Genomic DNA, 18,768 nt, shown 5'->3' with positions numbered 1-18,768 from the left:
TCTCTATCTCTGTCTCTATCTCTCTATCCCTCTTTCCCAATCTCTCTATCTCTCTAACCCTCTCTCTATCTCTTTCTCTCTATCTCGCTATCCCTCTCTCTATCTCTCTATCCCAGTCTATCTATCTCTCTATCCCTCTTTCTATCCCAATCTCTCTATCCCTCTCTCTATCTCACTCTATCTCTCTACCCCTCTCTCTCTATCTCTGTCTCTAGCCCTCTCCCTATCTCCCCTATCTCTCTACCCCTCTCTCTCTATCCCTCCCTCCTTATCTCTCTCTATCTTTTCCTCTCTATCCTTCTATCTCTCTCTATAACTCTCTGTATCTCCCTCTCTCTATCTCTCTCTCTCTATCCCTCTCTCTATCACTCTCTCTATCTCCCCCTATTTCTCTACCCCTCTCTCTCTCTCTATCCCTCCCTCTCTATCTCTATCTATCCCTCTATCTCTCTCTATAACTCTCTGTATCTCCCTCTCTCTATCTATCCCTCTCTATCCCTCTATCTCTCTCTATAACTCTCTGTATCTCCCTCTCTCTATCTATCTCTCTCTATAACTCTCTGTATCTCCCTCTCTCTATCTATCTCTCTCTATCCCTCCCTCTCTATCTCTATCTATCCCTCTCTATCCCTCTATCTCTCTCTATAACTCTCTGTATCTCCCTCTCTCTATCTCTCTCTATAACTCTCTGTGTCTCCCTCTCTATCTCTATCTATCTCTCTCTATCCCTCTATCTCTCTCTATAACTCTCTGTATCTCCCTCTCTCTATCTATCTCTCTCTATCCCTCCCTCTCTATCTCTATCTATCCCTCTCTATCCCTCTATCTCTCTCTATAACTCTCTGTATCTCCCTCTCTATCCCTCTATCTCTCTCTATAACTCTCTGTGTCTCCCTCTCTATCTCTATCTATCTCTCTCTATCCCTCTATCTCTCTCTATAACTCTCTGTATCTCCCTCTCTCTATCTCTCTCTATCCCTCCCTCTCTATCTCTATCTATCCCTCTCTATCCCTCTATCTCTCTCTATAACTCTCTGTATCTCCCTCTCTCTATCCCTCTATCTCTCTCTATAACTCTCTGTATCTCCCTCTATCTATCTCTCTCTATCCCTCCCTCTCTATCCCTCTATCTATCCCTCTCTATCCCTCTATCTCTCTCTATAACTCTCTGTATCTCCCTCTCTCTATCTATCTCTCTCTATCCCTCCCTCTCTATCTCTATCTATCCCTCTCTATCCCTCTATCTCTCTCTATAACTCTCTGTATCTCCCTCTCTCTATCTCTCTCTATAACTCTCTGTGTCTCCCTCTCTATCTCTATCTATCTCTCTCTATCCCTCTATCTCTCTCTATAACTCTCTGTATCTCCCTCTCTCTATCTATCTCTCTCTATCCCTCCCTCTCTATCTCTATCTATCCCTCTCTATCCCTCTATCTCTCTCTATAACTCTCTGTATCTCCCTCTCTATCCCTCTATCTCTCTCTATAACTCTCTGTGTCTCCCTCTCTATCTCTATCTATCTCTCTCTATCCCTCTATCTCTCTCTATAACTCTCTGTATCTCCCTCTCTCTATCTCTCTCTATCCCTCCCTCTCTATCTCTATCTATCCCTCTCTATCCCTCTATCTCTCTCTATAACTCTCTGTATCTCCCTCTCTCTATCCCTCTATCTCTCTCTATAACTCTCTGTATCTCCCTCTATCTATCTCTCTCTATCCCTCCCTCTCTATCCCTCTATCTCTCTCTATAACTCTCTGTATCTCCCTCTCTCTATCTATCTCTCTCTATCCCTCCCTCTCTATCTCTATCTATCCCTCTATCTCTCTCTATAACTCTCTGTATCTCCCTCTCTCTATCTATCTATCTCTATCCCTTTCTCCAAGGAGCAGTTTCTATTTTTGACCCAGAAGGTCCGCCCAGTTATTCCAGTTTCCTCCGCTCCTATTGGCTGCTACAAGTGTCGATCAGAGGCAGTTCGCGCTCTGATTGGTCGGTGTAGGGGCCGGGCTTCCGGCCTCTACCGGAAGTTCAATGTTTGTCTCCGCGGATGAAAAAATCCGAGAATTTGGGGAATTTGGAGATTTTCAGGTGAGAAAAATTCAAGTAAAAACATTAGAATCAGAGTAAAAATCATCGTCATCGTTATAATCATCACAGTAATAACCGTCTTCACCGTTATAATCACCGAATTCACCGTTAAAATCACCACAGTAAAAATCATCATTCTCACCGTCTGTTCATCATCAAAATTCATCCAAATTCATCATAATCATCAAATAAACACCGAATAACCGTCAAATAAACACCGAATAACCGTCAAATAAACACCGAATAACCGTCAAATGCCGGCTCAGATTAAACACCGAATTACAGTAAACACCGAATTACAGTAAATCATTAAACACCGAATTACAGTAAATACCGAATTACAGTAAACACCGAATTACAGTAAATCATTAAACACCGAATTACAGTAAATACCGAATTACAGTAAACACCGAATTACAGTAAATCATTAAACACCGAATTACAGTAAACACCGAATTACAGTAAACACCGAATTACAGTAAATCATTAAACACCGAATTACAGTAAACACCGAATTACAGTAAATACCGAATTACAGTAAATCATTAAACACCGAATTACAGTAAATACCGAATTACAGTAAATCATTAAACACCGAATTACAGTAAACACCGAATTACAGTAAATCATTAAACACCGAATTACAGTAAACACTGAATTACAGTAAACACCGAATTACAGTAAATCATTAAACACCGAATTACAGTAAACACCGAATTACAGTAAATCATTAAACACCGAATTACAGTAAACACCGAATTACAGTAAATCATTAAACACCAAATTACAGTAAACACCGAATTACAGTAAACACCGAATTACAGTAAATCATTAAACACCGAATTACAGTAAATACCGAATTACAGTAAACACCGAATTACAGTAAATCATTAAACACCGAATTACAGTAAACACCGAATTACAGTAAACACCGAATTACAGTAAATCATTAAACACCGAATTACAGTAAACACCGAATTACAGTAAACACCGAATTACAGTAAATCATTAAACACCGAATTACAGTAAACACCGAATTACAGTAAATACCGAATTACAGTAAATCATTAAACACCGAATTACAGTAAACACCGAATTACAGTAAACACCGAATTACAGTAAATCATTAAACACCGAATTACAGTAAACACTGAATTACAGTAAACACCGAATTACAGTAAATCATTAAACACCGAATTACAGTAAACACCGAATTACAGTAAATCATTAAACACCGAATTACAGTAAACACCGAATTACAGTAAATCATTAAACACCGAATTACAGTAAACACCGAATTACAGTAAATCATTAAACACCGAATTACAGTAAATACCGAATTACAGTAAACACCGAATTACAGTAAATCATTAAACACCGAATTACAGTAAACACCGAATTACAGTAAACACCGAATTACAGTAAATCATTAAACACCGAATTACAGTAAACACCGAATTACAGTAAACACCGAATTACAGTAAATCATTAAACACCGAATTACAGTAAACACCGAATTACAGTAAATACCGAATTACAGTAAATCATTAAACACCGAATTACAGTAAACACCGAATTACAGTAAACACCGAATTACAGTAAATCATTAAACACCGAATTACAGTAAACACTGAATTACAGTAAACACCGAATTACAGTAAATCATTAAACACCGAATTACAGTAAACACCGAATTACAGTAAATCATTAAACACCGAATTACAGTAAACACCGAATTACAGTAAATCATTAAACACCAAATTACAGTAAATACCGAATTACAGTAAACACCGAATTACAGTAAATCATTAAACACCGAATTACAGTAAACACCGAATTACAGTAAATCATTAAACACCGAATTACAGTAAACACCGAATTACAGTAAATACCGAATTACAGTAAATCATTAAACACCGAATTACAGTAAACACCGAATTACAGTAAATCATTAAACACCGAATTACAGTAAACACCGAATTACAGTAAACACCGAATTACAGTAAATCATTAAACACCGAATTACAGTAAACACCGAATTACAGTAAATACCGAATTACAGTAAATCATTAAACACCGAATTACAGTAAATACCGAATTACAGTAAATCATTAAACACCGAATTACAGTAAATACCGAATTACAGTAAATCATTAAACACCGAATTACAGTAAACACCGAATTACAGTAAATCATTAAACACCGAATTACAGTAAACACCGAATTACAGTAAATCATTAAACACCGAATTACAGTAAATACCGAATTACAGTAAATCATTAAACACCGAATTACAGTAAATACCGAATTACAGTAAATCATTAAACACCGAATTACAGTAAATCATTAAATACCGAATTACAGTAAATACCGAATTACAGTAAATCATTAAACACCGAATTACAGTAAATACCGAATTACAGTAAATCATTAAACACCGAATTACAGTAAATACCGAATTACAGTAAATCATTAAATACCGAATTACAGTAAATACCGAATTACAGTAAATCATTAAACACCGAATTACAGTTAATACCGAATTACAGTAAATACCGAGTTATGTTATTTCAGTCATTTAATGCCGACTAGAATCGATTACTGGGCTCCGGTTGGTGAGGTATTCCAGTCATTAAACACTGACAAGAATTGAGGACTGGCTACCAGTTGGTGAGTCAATCCAGTGATTAAATAGCGACTTGAATCGATTACTCTAGTTGGTGAGGTTATCCAATCATTAAAGAATGACAAGATTCGAGTTCTGGGCTCTGGTAGGTGAGGTAATCCGCTGATTAAATACGAATAGTGGATAGCCCCATGATCTCCAAAACGATATAGATGGGTTGGTGGAGCGGGCGGTAAAGTGGCAGATGGATTTTAACATAGAGAAGTGTGAGGTCATACATTTAGGGAGGTCAAACAGTTACAAGGATTACATAATAAATGGGAATATACTAAGAGGGGTAGATGAAGTGAGAGATCTTGGCGTACAAGTACACAGGTCCCTGAAGGCAGCAGTTCAAGTAGACAAGGTTGTAAAGAAGGCATATGGAATGCTCTCCTTCACTGGCAGATGTAAAGAATATAAAAGTAAGGATATAATGTTGGAATTGTATAAAACACTGGTGATGCCACAACTGGAGTATTGTGTGCAGTTCTGGTCACCACATTACAGGAAGGATGTAATAGCTCTGGAGAGAGTGCGGAGGAGGTTAGAAAAGTGTAGCTACGAGGAGAGGTTGGATAGGTTGGGGTTATTTTCCTTAGAACAAAGAAAGCTGAGAGGTGACTTGATTGGTGTACAAAATTATGAGGGGAATAGATAGAGTGGACAGGATAAAATTGTTTCCCTTGGTGGAGAATTCTAGAACCAGGGGACATAGATTCAAGATAAGTGGCAGAAGGTATAGGGTGGACATGAGGAAGAACTTTTTTACGCAGAGGGTAGTGGGTGTCTGGAATTCGCTGCCCAAGTTGGTGGTAGAGGCAGAAACTTTAAACTCTTTTAAAAAGTACCTGGATCTGCACCTTAAGTGCTGTAAACTGCAGGGCTATGGGCCGGATGCAGGAAGGTGGGATTAGAAAGGGCACCTGGGTGTCCTTGGGCTGGCATGGACAAGATGGGCTGAATGGCCTCCTTCTGTACTGTAACTTTTCTATGGTTCTTTGGTTCTAAATACTGACGAATCGATTACTGGGCCCTGGTAGGTGAGGTAATCCAGTGATTAAATACTGACGAAAACCTATTACTGGGCTCCAGTTCGTGAGGTAATCCAGTCGTTAAACACCGACTAGAATCGATTACTGGGCTGCGGCTGATGAGGTAATCCAGCCATTAAATACTGACTAGAATCAATTTCTCGGCTCTGGTTGGTGAGGTGATCCAGTGATTAAATACCAACTAGAATCGATTACTGGACAGTAGTTGGTGAGGTTACCCAGCCATTAACTACCAACTCAAATCAATTACTGGGCTCTGATAGGTGAGGTAATATAGTCATTAAATACTGACTAGAATCTATTGCTTGACTCCAGTTTGTGAGGTAACCCAGTAATTAAATACAGACGAGAATCGATTATTGGGCTCTAGTTGGTGAGGTAATCCGGCGATTAAATACCGACTAGAATCGATCACTGGGCTCTAGGTGGTGAGGTAATCCAGTCATTAAATACCGACTGGAATCAATTACTGGGCTCCAGTCGGTGAGGTAATCCAGTGATTAGATACAGACTAGAATTGATTACTGGGCTCCAGTTGGTGAGTTAATCCAGTGATTAAATACTGACTAGAATCGATTACTGTGCTCTGGTTGGTTAAGTGATCCAGTTGTTAAATACCGACTCGAATAAATTACTAGGCTCCAATTGAACCATTAAATACCAACTGGAATCGATTACAGGGCACCTGTTGGTGAGGTAATCCAGTGATTAAATACCAAACATGAAACTCTTTCGAGTTATCAACAGTCACAGATTGTAACTCTTTCGAGTACAATCACAGTTCTTGGTTTCCGGGAGTGGGACATGAACCCACAACCCTTTGATTCAAAGGCGAGGGTGCTATGAACTGAGCCATAGCGATTAACGGGCTCTTATAATTGAGGTAGTCCAGAGATTAAATACCAACTAGAATCTATTACTGGACTCCAGTTTGTGAGGTAACCCAGTGATTAAATACCGACTATAATCAATTATTGGGCTCCAGTAGCTGAGGGGATGCAGTCATTAAATTCCCCGCCATCAACATCCACACCTGCAACAACCACAACCATTTTCCTTTGTGCTCGGTATGACTCCAACCAGTGGAGAGTTTTCCTCCTGATTCCCGTTGACTCCAGTTTTGCTGGGACTCCTTGATGCCACACTCGGTCAAATGCTGCCTTGATGTCAAGGGCAGTCACTCTCACCTCACCTCGGGAGTTCAGCTCTTTTGTCCATGTTTGAACCAAGGCTGTAATGAGGTCAGGAGCTGAGTGGCCCTGGCGGAACCCAAACTGGGCATCAGTGAGCAGGTTATTGCTAAGCAAGTGCCGCTTGATAGCACTGTTGATGACCCCTTCCATTACTTTATTCATGATGGAGAGTAGGCTGATGGGGCAGTAATTGGCCGGGTTGGATTTGTCCTGCTTTTTGTGTACAGGACGTACCTGGGTAATTTTCCACACAGCCGGGTAGATGCCAGTGCTGTAGTCGTTCTGAAACAGCTTGGCTAGGGACGCTGCAAGTTCTGAAGCCCAAGTTTTCAGTACTATTGCCGGAATATTGTCAGGGCCCATAGCCTTTGCAGTATCCAGTGCCTTTAGCCGTTGTGGAGTGAATCAAATTGGCTGAAGACTGGCATCTGTGATGCTGGGGACATCCAGGGGAGGCTGAGATGGATCATCCACTCGGCAATTCTGGCTGAAGATTGTTGCAAATGCTTCAGCCTTATCTTTTGCAGTGATGGCTGGGCTCCTTCATCATTGAGGATGTGGATATTTATGGAGGCTCCTCCTCCAGTGAGTTGTTTAATTGTCCAGCACCATTCACAACTGGATGTGGCAGGACTGCAGAGCTTAGATCTGATCTGTTGTGGGATTGCTTAGCTCTGTCTATCACTTACTGCTTATGCTGTTTGACACGCAAGTGTTATAGCTTCACCAGGTTGACATCTCATTTTTAGATATGCCTTGTGCTGCTCCTGGCATGCCCTCCTGCACTCTTCATTGAACCAGGGTCGATCCTCTGGCTTGATGGTAATGGTAGAGTGGGGGATATGCTGGGCTATGAGGTTACAGATTGTGTTCGAGTACAATTCTGCTGCTGCTGATGGCTCACAGCGCCTCATGGATGCCCAGTCTTGAGTTGCTAGATCTGATTGAAATCTACCCCATTTAGCACGGTGGCGCTACCACACAACACGATGGAGGGTATTCTCAACATGAAGGCGGGATTTCGTCTCCACAACGACTGTGCGGTGGTCACTCCTACCGATACTGTCACAGACAGATGCATCTGTATCAGACAGGTTGGTGAGGATGAGGCCAAATATGTTTTGCCCTCTTGTTGGTCCCCTCACCACCTGCCACACACCCAGTCTAGCAGCTATGTCCATTAGGACTCGGCCAGCTCGGTCAATAGTGGTGCTACTGAGCCACTCTTGGTGATGGATATTGAAGTCCCCCACTTAGAGTACATTCTGCACCCTTGCCACCCTCAGTGCTTCCTCCAAGTGGTGTTGAACATGGAGGAGCACTGATTCATCAGCTGAGGGAGGGCGGTACATGGCAATCAGCAGGAGGTTTCCTTGCCCATGTTTGACCTGATGCCATGAGACTCCATGAGGTCCGGAGTCGATGTTGAGGACTCCCAGGGCAACTCCACCCCCAACTGTATACAACTGTGCCGCCACCTCTGCTGGGTCTGTCCTGCCAGTGGGACAGGACATGCCCAGGGATGGTGATGGTGGTGTCTGGGACATTATCTGTAAGGTGCGATTCCGTGAGTATAACTGTGTCAGGCTGTTGCTTGACTCGTCTGTGAGACAGCTCTCCCAATTTTGGCACTAGCCCCCATTGTTCGTCAGGAGGACTTTGTGGGGGTAACAGGGGTGAGTTTGCTGTTGTCTCTCTTTGTGCCCAGATCGATGTCGGGTGGTCCATCGGTTCCACATCTTATTGACTTTTTAGCGGTTTGATCCAACTGAGTTGCTCGGTGATTTCAGAGGGCATTTAAAAGTCAACCGCATTGCTATTGATCTGAAGTCACATGTTGGCCAGACCAGGTGAAGTTGGCAGATTCCCTTCCCTGAAGGACTGAACAGAATAGTACTGAAGACTTGTGCCCCAGAGCTATCCGCACCCCTAGCCAAGTTGATCCAGTACAGCTACAACACTGGCATCTACCCGGCAATGTGGAAAATTGCCAAGGTATCTCCTGTCCAAAATATGTAGGACAAATCCAACCCGGCCAATTACTGCCCCATCAGTATACTCTCGATAATTAACAAAGTGATGGAAAGTTTTGTCAATAGTTCTATCAAACGGCATTTACTCAGCAATAACCTGCCCACTGATACTCAGCTTGGGCTCCACAAGAGCCACATGGCTCCTGACCTTAACACAACCTTGGTTCAAGCATGGAAAAAAGAGCTGAACTCCAGAGGCGAGGTGAGAGTGACTGCTCTTGACATCAAGGCAGCATTTGACAACAGTGTGGCATCAAGGAGCCCTAACAAAACTGGAGTCACTGGGAATCAGGGGGAAAACTCAGCTGGTTGGAATCATACCTAGCACAAAGGAAGATGGGTGTGATTGTTGGAGGGCAGTCACCTCAGCTCCAGGACATGACTATAGGAGTTCCTCAGGGTTGTGTCCTTGGCCCAACCATTTTCAGCTGCTTCATTGATGACCTTCCTTCCATCCTAAGGTCAGAAGTGGAGATGTTTGCTGATAATTGCACAATGTTCAGCACCATTTGCAACTCCTCAGATACTGAAGCAGTCCATGTCCAAATGCAGCAAGATCTGGAGAATATCCAGGCTTGGGCTGACAAGTGGCAAGTAACATTTGCGCCAAACTAGTGTCAGGCAATTAACATCCCCAACAAGAGAGAATCTAACCATCATCCCTTGATGTTCAATGGCATTACCATCACTGAATCCCCCACTATCAACATCCTAGGGGTTACCATTGACCAGAAACTGAACTGGACTAGCCATATAAATACTGTGGCTACAAGAGCAGGTCAGAGGCTAGGAATCCTATGACGAGTAATTCACCTTCTGACTCCCGAAAGCCTGTCCACCATCTACAAGGCACAGTCAGGAGTATGATGGAATACGCCCCACTTCCCTGGATGAGTGCAACTCCCACAACACTCAAGAAGCTTGACACCATCCAGGACAAAGCAGCCCGCTTGATTGGCACCACATCCACAAACATTCACCCCTCCACCACCAACGCACATTGGCAGCAGTGTGTCATCTACAAGTTGCATTGTAGCAACTCATCCAGTCTCCTTCAAGAGCACCTTCCAAACATGAGACCTCTGCCACCCAGAAGGTCAAGGGCAGCAGATGCATGGGAACATTCCTACCTGCAAGTTTCCGTCCAAGTTACTCATCATCTTGACTTGGAAATGTATTGCTGTTTCATCACTGCTGCTGGGTCAAAATCCTGGAACTCCCTCCCTAACAGCACTGTGGGTGTACCTAAACCACATGGACTACAGCGGTTCAAGAAGGTAGCTCAACAGACAATTTCCTCTTACCAATGACATTAAGGGATATGGGGATAGTACGGGAAGATGGCGTTGAGATAAAAAAAATTGGCCATGATCCAGTTAAATGGCGGAGCTCAACTCCTGCTCCTTTGTTCCTCTGTTCCTATGTTCCTATTTAGGATGAGCAATAAATGCTGGCCTAGCCAGTGATGCCTGCAACTCATGAACGAATGAAAAAACACATCTATAAGACATTCACCTTGCCACTACGTCAGTCACCTCTTCAAATGTTCATTCAGGTTTGTCAGACAGCTAGGCAATGTATTGAATTTTCAATGATATACTGTTCCTGCCCTTATAAGACATTGCATCTTCTCATGGGGCAGGAGATTTGTGAATGATTACCCAGAAAGCAGACTGCTGTTTGTCCCAAGTGTGTTAGTGTGATCTCGTCCAATCACTTCGCACCGAGGTCAGTGTGACCTGACCTCTGCTATTACTTCTGTGGACCTGTGTACGATGCGATCTGTAGTTAGTGCTAGTTTTGAATGTTGATTTATCTGCAGCTTCAGTGTTGCTTCAGGATGGCTCGTTTGTTATTTTGATAGATGTTGTCTCTTTCTCTCATCAGGTAAAGCTCCTTATGATGCCTTTTGAGGTCAGATGTGCTGACCTGAAAGAACTGGCAATTTGAATTGGAGGAAAGTTATAATGTCTGCACAATGATATCACATAAACTTAAGTCTGCACCATCATTTTGTATTCTACCTCTGAAGATATATGAGCACAATCATTCAGTATGAGAAACGGTCCTCTCCATGCACAGTGCAGTGGACATCAATGTCGTGGGGCATTTTGAGGAATGGCCTCTTTGGACCTACCCTACCGCTGTCCAAGGTGTGGAGAACACAAGCGTTTTAGAAGTCTGTCTTCATTGCGAGCTCATCTAGAATATAATCACACGTATGAGACACTTTATGTGCTTTCTAAGTCCAACAGCATCTGTGATGCGAGTGTTCTGTCTTCAGGAGTCGACAAGTCTATTCTGATACCTGCTTCCTGTAAAGAAATCTTTGAAAGCACCTCGTTCAGAGGTAAAGAGCAGAGATATTTGTATGATTTACAGTGTGGGGAGGAATTACCACTTGGTTCCACCTGTTACTTCCCTGAGGTTGAAGTTCCGGTAAACGATATACTCATGAGAAAGGCAGTGACCTCTTCTGCTCCTCCTGCTGCTCTAGCTGCAGCAGCAGTGGATGCTGTTTATGAGGAAGGGCTAGCTCGATTAAAGATTCAAGCTCTTGAGAAATTAGATTTAAATGAACGTTTAGAGAAACTATCAGAGGAAGTGGAGCAGAAAATCACAGCCCGTGTAGACAAACTTCAGACAGAACTTGAGAAAAAAAGCTCAGAGTTGGAGAAAGCCAAACAGGAAAGCGTGAGGTTGAGTCGAGAAAAGCAAGATCTTGAAGAAAAGGCCTCTGAGTTATCACGCCAGGTTGATGTGAGTGTAGAGATGCTGGCTACATTGAAGCAAGATTTGGTGCAGAAGGACCAGGAACTTGCCCGCAAACAGCAGTAAGTACATATGTTGTGGTCAGTAATATTATAAAGAATGTTAAATATGGATTTATAAATAAATAGTATGGGCTTGTGCCAAGTGGCTACGTGTGTTTGTAATAATCATCTATAAATCAGCTCCCTAACGCCACATGGACTGCAGTGGTTCAAGAAGGCGGCTAATCACCTCTTTCTCAAGGGCAATTAGGAATTGGCAATAAATGCTGGCCTCATCAGCGAAGCCCACCTCTCATAAATGGATAAAAAATGTCTTTCATATATGATGCACTTCATTTTATGGTAGAATCATGGGTAACAGCACTGAAGGAGGCCATTCAACCCACTCTGTCTGCTTTTTTTTTCTTCATTAGTTCATGGGACATGGGCATTGCTGCCAAGGCCATCATTTGTTGCCCATCTCTAATTGCCCTTGAACTGAGTGGCTTGCCATTTCAGAGAGCAGTTAAGAATCAACCACATTGCTGTAGGTCTGGAGTCACACATAGGCCAGACCAAATAAGGACAGTAGATTACCTTCCCTAAAGGGGATTAGTGAACCTGAAAGGTTTTTACAACAATGGCTTCATGATCACCATTACTGAGACTAACATTTCAATTCTAGCTGCCATGGTGGGATTTGAACCCTTGAACCCAAAGCATTAACTTGGATTATTAGTCCACTGAGATTACTACTACGCCACCATCTTCACTTGCTAACTTTGGAAGAGCAATCCAGTTAGTCCCAGTTACATAAAATATATAGGATATACGGCACAGAAACAGCCCATTCAGCAGGACTAGTCCATGCTGGTGCTTATGCTGCACTCGAGCCTCCTCCATTTTTTCTCATCTAATCAACCATTGTAACCATCTATTCTCTTCTCTTCTCTCTCATCTATGTTTGTCTAGCTTCCCCTTAAATGCATCTGCATTATTCACTTCAAATGGATGTTCTGGTTGCCATATTATAAAAAAGAATATAGAGGCACCAGAGAGCCCTTGCTGTACCTGCATGCTAACTTTCTGTGATTCATGTACAAGAACATTCAAATCCCTCTGTATCATTTTCCCAGATTATACGCCATCTGTCACATTTGTGCCCACTCACTTAACCTATCCATATCCCTTTCCAGACTCTTTGTATCCCCCTCACAAAAATTATTTCCTCCTTGCATCAAAGCAAATTTGGCTACAATACAGTAGATCCCTTCATCTAAGTCATTAATATTGATTGTAAATAGCCATGTAAATCCTGTGGCTGCAAGAGCAGGTTAAAGGCTGCGAATTCTGCAGCAAGTAACTCATCTCCTGACTGCTCAAAGCCTGTCCACCATCTACAAGGCACATGTCAGAAGTGTGATGGAATATTCTCCAATTGCCTGGATGAGTGTAACTCCCATCAATGTAACTACAATCAAGAATATTGACACCATTCAGGACAAAGCAGCTGCTTGATTGGCACAACAACCACCACCTTCAACATTCACTCCCTCCACCACTGATGCACAGTGGCAACAGTGTGCACAACCTACTTAATGCATTGCAGCAACTCACCAAGGCTGCATTCACAGTACCTTCCAAACCTGCAATCTCTGCCATCAAGACGGACAATGGCAGGAGATGCATTGGAACACCTGCAAGTTCCCCTCCAAGCCAGACACGTTCCTGACTTGGAAATATATCGCCGTTCCTTCACAGTCGCTGGGTCAAAATCCTGGAACTCCCTCCCTAATAACACTGTGGGTGTACCTATACCACATGGACTGCAGCGGTTCAAGAAGCTGGCTCACCACCACCTTCTCCAGGGCACTTAGGGATGGGCAATAAATATTGGTCTAGCCAGCGATACCCACATCCCATGAAAGCATATAAAAAAATAGCTGAGGCCCAGCACAGACCCCTGTGGCACTCCACTAGTTACAGATTGCCAACCTGAAAGTCATCCATTTATCCCGATTCTGTTTACTGTTAGTTGGCCAATCCAATATCCATGTTAATATATTGCCCTAATGCCAAGCTTTCCTGCAGTAACCTTTAATGTGGCACCTTATCAAATGCCTTTTGAAAAACCAAATTAACTACTTCTACTGGTTCCCCTTTATGTACCCTGCTTGTTACATCCTTAAAGAACTCTAATAAATTCATCAAACGCAATTTCCCTTTCACATAACCAAGTTGATTCTGCCTGATTGTGTAATGGTTTTCTAAATAGACTCATGGACGTTTGCAGCACAGAAGGAGGCCATTTGGCCCATCGTGTCTGCGCCTGTCAACAAAGATCTGACTACACTAATCCCATTTTCCAGCGCTTGGCCCATAGCCCTGGAGGCTATGGCAATGCAAGTGAATATCTAAATACTTCTTAAATGTTACGAGAGTTTCTGACTCAACCACCCTTTCAGGCAGTGGGTTCCAGACTCCCACCACCCTCTGGGTGAAAAGATTTCTCCTCAATTCCCCTCTTGGCCTTCTACCTCTTGCCTTAAATCTATGCCCCCTGGTTATTGACCCCTCTACTAATGGAAAAAGTGCCTTCCTATCCACCCTATTTATGCCCCTCATAATCTTATACACCTCTATCAGGTCCCCTCTCAACAGTTCAAGAAGGCAGCTCACCACCATCATCTCAAGGGCAATTAGGGATGGGCAATAAATGCTGGCCCAGCCAGCGAAGCCCGCATCCCATGAATGAATAAAAAAAACCTCCTCTGCACCCTCTCCAGTACAACCACATACTTCCTATAATGTGGTGACCAGAACTGCACGCAGTACTCTAGTTGTGGCCTAACCAGTGTTTTATACAGTTCCAGCATAACCCCCCTGCTCTTGTATTCTATGCTTCAGCTAATAAAGGCAAGTATCCCATATGCCTTCTTAACCACCTTATCTATCTGCCCTGCCACCCTCAGGGATCTGGGAATATGCACACCAAGGTCCCTCTGATCTTCAGTACTTTCCAGGGCCTTGTTGGGCCAGCATTTATTGCCCATCCCTAGTTGCCCTTGAGAAGGTGGTGGTGAGCCGTCTTCTTGAACCGCTGCAGTCCATGTGGTGTAGGTACACCCACAGTGCTGTTAGGGAGGGAGTTCCAGGATTTTGACCCAGCGACAGCGAAGGAACGGCAATATTTTTCCAAGTCGGGACGGTGATTGACATGGAGGGGAACTTCTAGGTGATGGTGTACCCATCTATCTGCTGCCCTTGTCCTTCTAGGTGGTAGTGGTCTAATCATACTATGCTTTTCTAAGAGCATTGTTAATACTTCCTTCATTTGCTTGTGTTCCTATGAAACTATAGGCCAGTTAGTTTAACTCTGTTATTGGAAAAATGCTTCTATCTATTCTTAAGGAGGTAGCATCAGGATACTTGGGAAGGGCTACCAAGGCAAGATGGAGGATTGGTTAACGGATAGAAAACGGAGAGTGGGCATAACTGGGGCTTTTTCAAGTTGGCAGACAGTGAATAGTAGAATGCTGCAAGGATCAATGCTGTGGCCTCAGCTATTTACAATCTATATTAATGACCGAGATGAAGAGACAGAGAATAATATATCAAAGTTTGCTGATGATACCAATATAGGTGAGAAGGTAGGCTGTGGGGAGAACACAGAAAGGCTGCAAAGAGCTATTGACAGGTTAGGTGAGTGGGCAACAAGATGGCAGATGGAGTATAATGTGAGGAAGTGTGAAGTTATTCACTTTGGTTGTAAGAAAAAAGCAGAACATTTTTGTAAGGTGAGAACCTTGTAAGTATTAATGTTCAAGGAGACTTGGGTGTGCTTGTACAAGGAAAGCAAAAAGTTAGCATGCAGGTGCTGCAAGTAATTAGGAAGGCAAATGGCAAGGGGTTGGAGTACAAGAACAAAGAAGTCTTGCTACAATCGTACAGGGTTTTAATGAGACCACATCTGGAGTACTGTGTGCAGCGAAGGTTCACTAGATTGGTCCCTGGGATGAAGGGATTGACCTGTGATGAGAGGCTGAGTAACCTGGGCTTATATTCTATGGAGTTTAGAAGAATGAGAGGTGATCTCATTGAAACCTACAAGATTCTGAAGGGGTTTGACAGGGTGGATGCTGAGAGATTGTTTCCGCTGGTCGGGAGAATCTAAAACATGGGGGCACTGTCTCAGGATAAGGGGTCAATCATTTAAAACTAAGATGAGGATAAACTTCTTCACTCGAAGGGTTGGGAAACTGGAATTCTCTACCCCAGAGGGTTGTGGATGTTCATCGTTGTATACATTTAAGGCTAAGAGAGACAGTTTTTTGGTTTCTCAGGGAATTAAGGTATATGGGGAGCAGGCGGGAAAGTGGAGTTGAAGCCCAGGATCAGCCATGATCACATTCAATAATGAAGCAGGTTCAATGGGCCTATGGTTTACTCCTCCTCCTATTTCTTATGTTTGTATGTTGTGAGGAGCAGGAGTAGGCCATTCGGGTCTTTGATCCTGCTCCACCATTCCATCAGAGAATCACAGAATTTTAATGGCACAGAAAGAGCCCATTTGGCTCATTGTGTCTTCCAAATGAGCATTATGACCTAGTGCCATTGCCCTGCCCTTTCCCCGTACCTCTACACATTGTTTCTATTCAAATATTCATCCAGTGCCCTCTTGAGTGCCTCAATTGAACCTGCCTCCACCACACTTCCAGGCAGTGCATTCCAGACCTGAACCACTCAGAATACTCCCAGAGTACTTAAGGAAGTGGCCCTAGAAATAGTGGATGCATTGGTGGTCATCTTCTGAGATTCTATAGACTCTGGAACAGTTCCTACAGATTGGAGGGTAGCTAATGTAACCCCACTATTTAAAAAGGGAGGCAGAGAGAAAACAGAGAATTATAGACCAGTCAGCCTGACATCGGTAGTGGGGAAAATTCTAGAGTTCATTATAAAAGATTTAATAGCTGAATACGTAGAAAACAGTGGCAGAATCGGACAGAGTCAGCATGGATTTATGAAAGGGAAATCATGCTCGACAAATCTACTGGAATTTTTTGAGGATGTAACTGGTAGAGTTGATGTGGGGGAGCCAGTGGATGTGGTTAATTAGGACTTTCAGAAGGCTTTCGACAAAGTCCCACATAAGAGATTGGCGTGTAAAATTAAAGCGCAAGGGATTGGAGGTAGTGTATTGAGATGGATAGAAAACTGGTTGGCAGATAGGAAACAAAGAGTAGGAATAAACGGGTCTTTTTCCGAATGGCAGGCAGTGACTAGTGGGGTACCGCAGGGATTGGTGCTGGGACCCCAGTTATTCACAATATATATTAATGATTTAGATGAGGGAATTAAATGTAATATCTCCAAATTTGCAGATGACACAAAGCTGGGTGGGAGGGTGAGCTGTGAGGAGGATGCAGAGATGCTTCAGCATGATTTGGACAAACTGAGTGAGTGGGCAAATGCATGGCAGATGCAGTATAATGCGGATAAATGTGAGGTTATCCATTTTGGTAGCAAAAACAGGAAGGCAGATTATTATCTGAATGGCTATAAATTGAGAGAGGGGAATGTGCAATGAGACCTGTGTGTCCTCGTACACCAGTTGCTGAAGGTAAGCATGCAGGTGCGGCAGGCGATAAAGAAGGCAAATGGTATGTTGGCCTTCATAGCCGGAAAATTCGAGTACAGGAATAGGGTTGTCTTGCTGCAATTGTAATTGGTGAGACACACCTGGAATATTGTGTGTAGTTTTGGTCTCCTTATCTGAGGAAGGATGTTCTCGCTATAGAGGGAGTGCAGCGAAGGTTTACCAGACTGATTCCTGGGATGGCGGGACTGACATATGAGGAGAGATTGGGTCGATTAGGATTATATTCGCTGGAGTTCAGAAGAATGAGGGGGGGATCTCATAGAAACCTATAAAATTCTAACAGGACTAGACAGGGTAGATGCAGGAAGGATGTTCCCGATGGTGGGGGAGTCCAGAACCAGGGGTCACAGTCTGAGGATATGGGGTAGACCATTTAGGACTGAGATGAGGTGAAATTTCTTCACCCAGAGAGTGGTGAGCCTGTGGAATTCATTACCAAAGAAAGTAGTTGAGACCAAACCATTGTATGTTTTGAAGAAGGAGTTAGATATAGCTCTTGGGGCAAAATGGATCAAAGGGTATGGGGAGAAAGCGGGAGCAGGCTCTTGAGTTGGATGATCAGCCATGATCATAATGAATGGAGCAGGCTCGAAGGGCCGAATGGTCTACTCCTGCTCCTATTTTCTATGTTTCTATGAATCAGAATCACAGAATCACACAGTGCAGAAGAGGCCCTTCGGCCCATCGAGTCTGCACAGACACGTGAGAAACACCTGACCTACCTACCTAATCCCATTTACCAGCACTTGGCCCATAGCCTTGAATGTTATGACGTGCCAAGTGCTCATCCAGGAACTTTTTGAAGGATGTGAGGCAACCCGCCTCCACCACCCTCCCAGGCAGTGCATTCCAGACCGTCACCACCCTCTGGTTAAAAAGGCTTTTCCTCACGTCCCCCTTCAGCCTCCTGCCCCTCACCTTGAACTTATGTGCCCTTGTGACTGACCCTTCAACTAAGGGAAACAGCTGCTCCCTATCCACCCTGTCCATGCCCCTCATAATCTTGTACACCTCGATCAGGTCGCCCCTCAGTCTTCTCTGCTCCAATGAAAACAACCCAAGTCTATCCAACCTCTCTTCATAACTTAAATGTTTCATCCCAGGCAACATCCTGGTGATTGCGCCCCCCCCACCCCCCCACCTTAAACCAGCTTATATTTCACCCCTCTCCTAACTTTACTCAGTTCTGCTGAAGGGTCATGAGGACTCGAAACGTCAACTCTTTTCTTCTCCGCCGATGCTGCCAGACCTGCTGAGTTTTTCCAGGTAATTCTGTTTTTGTTTAACATCCTGGTGAATCTCCTCTGCACCCCCTCCAG

General features: G+C 43.4%; 1 protein-coding gene across 3 annotated transcripts in view; it reads left to right on the top strand.

Moving 5' to 3' along the window:
- The first annotated feature begins 2,015 nt into the window (after positions 1-2,015).
- Positions 2,016-18,768, top strand: part of fbxo41 (F-box protein 41) — a 262,069-nt gene continuing 245,316 nt past the window's right edge. For all 3 annotated transcript variants that reach the window (XM_078534849.1, XM_078534847.1, XM_078534848.1), the window contains exons 1-2: positions 2,016-2,088; positions 10,922-11,868. In XM_078534849.1, the coding sequence (XP_078390975.1) occupies positions 11,153-11,868 (716 nt within the window). In that variant the 5' untranslated portion in view covers positions 2,016-2,088; positions 10,922-11,152. The remainder of the gene's footprint in view (positions 2,089-10,921; positions 11,869-18,768) is intronic.

The sequence above is a fragment of the Cetorhinus maximus genome, unplaced genomic scaffold (assembly GCF_964194155.1).
Source record: "Cetorhinus maximus unplaced genomic scaffold, sCetMax3.hap1.1 HAP1_SCAFFOLD_125, whole genome shotgun sequence".
Taxonomy (NCBI): domain Eukaryota; kingdom Metazoa; phylum Chordata; class Chondrichthyes; order Lamniformes; family Cetorhinidae; genus Cetorhinus; species Cetorhinus maximus.
The sequence above is the reverse complement of the archived record's forward strand: the minus strand, read 5'-3'. Positions and strand labels throughout refer to the sequence as shown.